The sequence below is a fragment of the Muscardinus avellanarius genome (assembly GCF_963383645.1).
Source record: "Muscardinus avellanarius genome assembly, chromosome: 16".
NCBI lineage: Eukaryota > Metazoa > Chordata > Mammalia > Rodentia > Gliridae > Muscardinus > Muscardinus avellanarius.
Window position 1 is genome coordinate 70,503,589 of NC_137802.1, and position 6,040 is coordinate 70,509,628.

Genomic DNA, 6,040 nt, shown 5'->3' on the forward strand with positions numbered 1-6,040 from the left:
GGCCCTCGAGCCGGCTCACCCGGGTCTCCGCGCAGCTGGCAGCCCATCATGAAGTTTATCAACGACCAGTATGAGAAGTACCTGCAGGAGGAAGTCAACATCAACCGGAAGAAGCGTATCCCGGACACGCGCGTCCACTGCTGCCTCTACTTCATCCCCGCCACCGGCCACTCGTACGTCCGGGCCCTGTGTGCCGGGGTGGGTGCCCGGGGCCCTCCGCGCCGCTGCCAGCCCCCGGCTGAGCTGGGCCGGGCGCAGCGTGCGGTGTCTGTGCCCCTGCGGCTGGAGGTGGCTTGTTAGACAGAGAGAGTTGGGACTCAGGACCCCAAATGGAGAGTCCTGCTATCCCTGGTGGCCTGAGTCTGTGGCTGTCGTGGTGGTTCTGGACTCCCTCCCTGGTGCAGGAAGTTTGGGGTTGGGGGGATCCTGCTCCTCGCGGGCACCGTGCAGGAAGCTGAAGGAGCAGTGGCCTGGGATCTTGAGGAAGCCTGAGCCCAGCCCCAGGCTTCCCTGGGGCCTGACGTCCCCCCTGGGGCCTGATGTCCCCCCACCACCCTGTGGCAGACGGCTCACCTGGGGTCCCGTGGCAGTGGCTCCAACTGGGCCCAGACATGGCGCCGGCGGGGAGAGAGAGCCGAGGGCTGTTCTCTGGCGATGACCCTCTGGGCTGGGACCCCACCCGGGCGCTGTGCCTGGGTGGCTCTTGGCCATCTTTGCGCAGTCTTCTGCCTGGAGCCCACTCCCACCGGGCTGTTAGTCCACCGTGGGGAAGCCCTGCCCGCTGCTCCGGGCCCTGGCAGCCTCTGTCTGGTGCCTTTGCCCATCCCGGCCCCAGGCGAGGCAGCAGCTGGCCTGTCTTAGGGCCCAGAGCTGCTGGGTACTGGCTCCCAGTTCTCCCTGTCCGTCCAGCCCCCCATCGGAACAGAGGCGGCCCCTCCCTATATGGCAGTCAGGCTTGTGAGCCCCTGTATGAGCTGTGTTTGGGGCTGGTCCTCATACTTCTGGCTCTTACCAACACGGGTCCACCGGGGAGCGCCAGCTGGCACCCCGAGGGTCTCACCCCCAGCCCTGGAGGCCAGGCCTCCCTGGTCCCCCCACCGCCCCAGAGCTGAGTCTCACTCACACCCTCCCATCTCAGCCTCAGGCCCCTGGACATCGAGTTCATGAAGCGCCTGAGCAAGGTGGTCAACATTGTCCCGGTCATTGCCAAGGCCGACACGCTTACCCTGGAGGAGAGGGTCTACTTCAAACAGCGGGTAAGACACTCGGCCCCACCTGGTCCCTGCCCCCGGGGGCCGCGTAGACAAGGGCACGCAGCCATGGGTACCATGGGTCGCTCTTCACGGTGAGTGGCTGCTGGGGGCCATCAGCTCACCCATCTCTCAGTAGCAGCTCTGTGTGAGGGGCCCTTTCTCGAACAAAGTGCCTGGGACATGGAGAAGACCAAGACCAGGAGGATAGTGGATGTCCCTTCTGGGAAGCCAGGTGGTACAGGGCTGTTAGCTGCAGCATGCCTGGGGTTTGTAAGATGGAGGAAAGTCTAAAAGGGTCCACTTCTGCCAGGGGACAGTTGCTGCCTCTTCCTTCTTCCGGGGTGGGCGGGGTATCCCAGCATGAGGACCAGCCTCTTCCTAAGCAGCCGCTCCTAAACATTGTGAGGGAACTTTTACACACTGAGGTACCTGCACTCCATCCTCGTGGCGTGAGTGAGGCCCTTGAATCTCAGGGCCTCCTTCATCTGGAGCCAAGTGTCAGGGATTTTCCCAGCATGCTTAGGGAAGGATAGTCCAGGGCAGGAACAAGGAAGCCCAGGCGCTGTCCATGGCAGGGTCTTCTCCAGGGTAGACATGATAGCTGCTCCCTGGACCTTTTTCTTTTTTTCTTTCTTTCTTTCTTTCTTTCTTTTTTTTTTTTTTTTTTTTGGTGGTACTGGGGGTGGAACCCAGGGGCTTTCTACCTCCGGGCTATATTCCCAGACCTATTTTATACTTTATTTGGAAACAGGGTCTCACTAAATTGCTGAGAGCCTCACTAAGTAGCTGAGGCTGGCTTCCAACATGTGCGATCCTCCTGTCTCAGCCTCCCAAGCGCGGGGATTACAAGCGTGCGCCACCACGCCCGGCCCCTGGACTTTTTTCTATGGCCCATCTCCTGGCCTGGGCTGCTGCCATGGTGGTGACAGTTTTACCCAGGTAGATGTGCTCTGGGCTGGCTTGGGGGGTGGTCTGCTAAGAGGAGGGTACTCGGCAACCTGGACTTATTTTCTTAGGAGATAGGAGTTCAACAAGAAAGATAGGGAGAGACCCAGAATAATAACCCCAAGCCCCTTGGGGTTCCACATCCTCAGGGCACACAGGCGCCCCTCTTTCAGCCACAGGGCCCCAGAATTGGAGGTGGCATGGGCATAGCCCCCCCCAGAGCCTGCCACTGACCCTGGGGCCAGGACCAGCTGGTGGGCAGCACTTCACAGGCACAGCACCTGCATCTGCCTCCTTCTCCCCAGATCACCGCAGACCTGCTGTCCAACGGCATCGACGTGTACCCCCAGAAGGAGTTTGATGAGGACTCAGAGGACCGGATAGTGAACGAGAAGTTCCGGGTCAGTGAGTCCCCGGGGGGCTGTTTCTAGGGCCCCGTTGTTGCTGGTGGGCATGGCGCGGGGGAAATTCTGCCCCATCCAGGTGCCTGGGGGAAATGGCTTTGATCCTCTGGGCTGGGAGGAGAGGGATCCCCAGCGCCCACACGGGGCCAGCTTGGGCCAGCTCCTCGCAGGCCTCAGGGGTGGGACCAGCTCTTCAGAGCGCGAGGGGCTGATGCCACCCGGCCTTCCCCAGGACATGATCCCGTTCGCCGTGGTGGGCAGCGACCACGAGTACCAGGTCAACGGCAAGCGGATCCTTGGGAGGAAGACCAAATGGGGCACCATTGAAGGTACACCCGGCCGGCCAGGACGTGGGGCCCCGAGGGGGTGGGGACCCTGCCGCCCTGTCTCCGCCTTTTCTCTTGTCAGGGCAGCTGCCCCATGGGCAGGATGGGTCTTTTGAATCCTTCATTACAGCCTCGAAGACTTTCTGAGTAAGATGTAGTCACAGATACTAAGGATTGTGACTTGGGCATGTCTTTTGGTACAAAACATCTCAAAGCCTGCAGGCAGCGGCACCTTGGGCAGTCTTCTTTCTGTCCTTACTAGGGTTTAGAAGGGGAAAGGACAGGGAGGCTGTATTTTTTTGTTTGTTTGTTTGTTTGGTGGTACTGGGGGTGGAACCCAGGGGCCTTTCTACCTCCGGGCTCTACTCTCAGACCTATTTTGTGTTTTATTTGGAAACAGGGTCTCACTAAGTTGCAGAGAGCCTCAGTAAGTAGCTGAGGCTGGCCTCGAACCCGTGCGATCCTCCTGTCTCAGCCTCCCAAGCGCGGGGATTACAAGCGTGCGCCACTACGCCCAGTTGCATTCTTCTTGATAGCAAGTGTTTTTTTTTTGTTTTTTTGGGTTTTTTTGGTGGTACTGTGGGTGGAACCCAAAGGCTTGTTACCTCCGGGCTATACTCCCAGACCTTTTTTCTAAAAATATTTTATTTGGAAACAGGGTCTCACTCAGTAGCTGAGGCTGGCTTCGAAGCCGTGCGATCCTCCTGTCTCAGCCTCCCAAGCGCGGGGATTACAAGCGTGCGCCGCCACCACGCCCAGCTTGATAGCAAGTGTTTTGTTTGTCTTGGTTCTGGGGATTAAACACAGGTGTAGTCTATCTCCAGGATACACCCCCCAACCCTTTTATTTTATTTTAGTGCTACTGGGGATTGAAGCCAGGGGCATTCTACCACTGAGCCACATCCCCAGCCCTATTTTGTATTCTTTATTTGCAAACAGGGTCTCACTAAGTTGCGGAGGGTCTCAATAAGTAGCTGAGGCTGGCTGCGAACCTGCGATCCTCCTGTCTCAGCCCCCCAAGTTCTGGGATTACAAGCGTGCGCCACCACACCCAGCTCAATTTTTATTTTGAAATGGGGTCTCACTAAGTTGCTGAGGGCCTTTGCTAAGTTGCTGAGGCTGGCCTCGAACCCGTGATCCTCTCGGCTGCTCAAGTCCTGGAATTACAGGCCTGCAGGATCCCCTCCTCCCATTCCCTCTCTGCCCTCCCAAATCCTGCTGTTAAGGAACTCTTTTCTTATGAAAGGCAGGTTTCAGACAAGACAGCCTAAGAAAAGGGACCCGGAGTAGGGGACGGACACTGGCATGCTGCTTCTGCCCCCTGGTGGCCAACCCCAGGCACTACGTGCAGCCTGTAAGGGAAATTGTCTGGAGTGAGGCCTGATTGGGCCTCTGGGCCCAGGGAGATGCTCCCAAGGTGGTGACCGCCTCCAGCAGCTGCTGTGAGGACCCTTGGTCTCCCCCAGAACGCGATGGCTTTTTATGTCAGCGGCCCCGTGAGTTGATAACTGGCTCGAGAACCAGTACTTTGTGCCGCCCAGCAAGCGTGGTCAGTAGGCGTCTGCCTGGTTCTCGCCTTTCCTGGGCAGTGCCACCTTGGGGCATCTTCCCCATCCCTGGACTCCTGGAGAGCTGTCGCCCGGAGACGTGGAGGACATTATTACTTCCTGTTATTTTGAAACAAGGTCTCAGCTGGGCATGGTGGCACATGCTTGTAATCCCAGCACTTAGGAGGCAGAGACGGGAAGATCGCAGGTTCAAGGACAGCCTCGAGGAGCCTGCAGGCCTGAGAAGCAAACCTCTCAGCAACCGAGTGGGACCCTGTTTCAAATTAAAAAATAGAATAGGGCTGGGGTGTGGCTCCGAGGTAGAACTCCCCTGGATTCAGTCTCCAGTACCACGGGGATGGGGGAGAGAATGAAACAAGGTCTGGCCAGGTTGATGAGAGTCTCACTACTTATTGAGTCTGTCCTCAAATCTGGGATTCCCCCGGTCTCAGCCTCCCAAGAACTGGGATCATGGGCGTGCAATCCAAGGACTGGGATCACACCTGGCTCGAGTTTCCCTGGTTTCTGTGGTTGATGTCAAGGTTGGCTCAGGGCACGTGGTCTCCGCATGTCTTCCAAACGTGTCCCGCGTGTACCGGGCACACGCGTTTGGCAGGTGGGGCTGTGTGGAGTAACACAGGCTTGATTTGCCAGCCCCTCAACCCCCCTCCCCCATTGCCAGCCGCCCGCCGGCACCTGTCCTTAGGTCAGTGCTGGGTGTCCTGCTCGCCCTCTGGGCCTCTCTGGTCACCTGCCCCGCAGTGGGCGGTCTTCACGTGGTAGCCATGCCATGTCCCCCAGTAGGCCGGAACCTCCCTGGATTCTTCCAGCGAGCGGGAGAGCTGGGCCTACAGTGACCTGTAGGGCGGCTGCTCCGCCTCCCCTGTGCCCGGGCCGGCCCGCCATTCCTGGGCAGGAGGGGTGAGTGGGGAGGGGAGGACATGCCCACCTGATGACCCCCACCCCGTCTCTCCTCAGTCGAGAACACCACGCACTGTGAGTTCGCCTACCTGCGGGACCTGCTCATCAGGTGAGCGGGGCGGTGCTTGGCATGGGCGGAGGGTGAACGCACAGAGGCCTGGGAAAGGGACAGGCGTGCCTGGGACGCGTGTGTCTGGTTACCAAGGAGACCAGCCTGCCCCTCGTCCGGAGGGCCCCCGGAGCCGAGCGGGCGGGACTGGGACCGGGGCGGGGTCAGTGTCCCGCTGCCGCTGGCTGACCTGCCCCCGCAGGACTCACATGCAGAACATCAAGGACATCACCAGCAGCGTCCACTTCGAAGCATACCGCGTGAAGCGCCTCAACGAGGGCCGCGGTGCCATGGCCAACGGGGTGGAGAAGGAGCCAGAGACTCAGGAGATGTAGCCGCGTCCCCGCCCCCGGCCCAGCTGCCCCTCTTACTTTATACACTTCTCCCCATTCGTCATCGCCCTCTGCCCCTTTTACACGCTGTCAAGTAACAAGAGAAGGCGCATCCTCTGCGTTGTGTCCGTTATTAGCCAGCCGGCCCCGCTGGGTGGGCGAGACATCATTCCGGCCCTCCCCGGGGCGGGGCCGGGAGGCTG

The 6,040-nt window shown here is 59.6% G+C and overlaps 1 protein-coding gene across 1 annotated transcript in view; it reads left to right on the forward strand.

The window, feature by feature from the left end:
- SEPTIN9 (septin 9) overlaps positions 1–5,840 on the forward strand; it is a gene marked incomplete at both ends in the record, with an annotated part of 102,243 nt that extends 96,403 nt beyond the window's left edge. The window contains 6 exons of the mRNA XM_080712622.1: positions 36–173; positions 1,139–1,256; positions 2,504–2,599; positions 2,835–2,931; positions 5,454–5,505; positions 5,708–5,840. Coding sequence (XP_080568748.1) covers positions 36–173; positions 1,139–1,256; positions 2,504–2,599; positions 2,835–2,931; positions 5,454–5,505; positions 5,708–5,840 — 634 coding nt within the window. The remainder of the gene's footprint in view (positions 1–35; positions 174–1,138; positions 1,257–2,503; positions 2,600–2,834; positions 2,932–5,453; positions 5,506–5,707) is intronic.
- Positions 5,841–6,040: the final 200 nt, after the last annotated feature.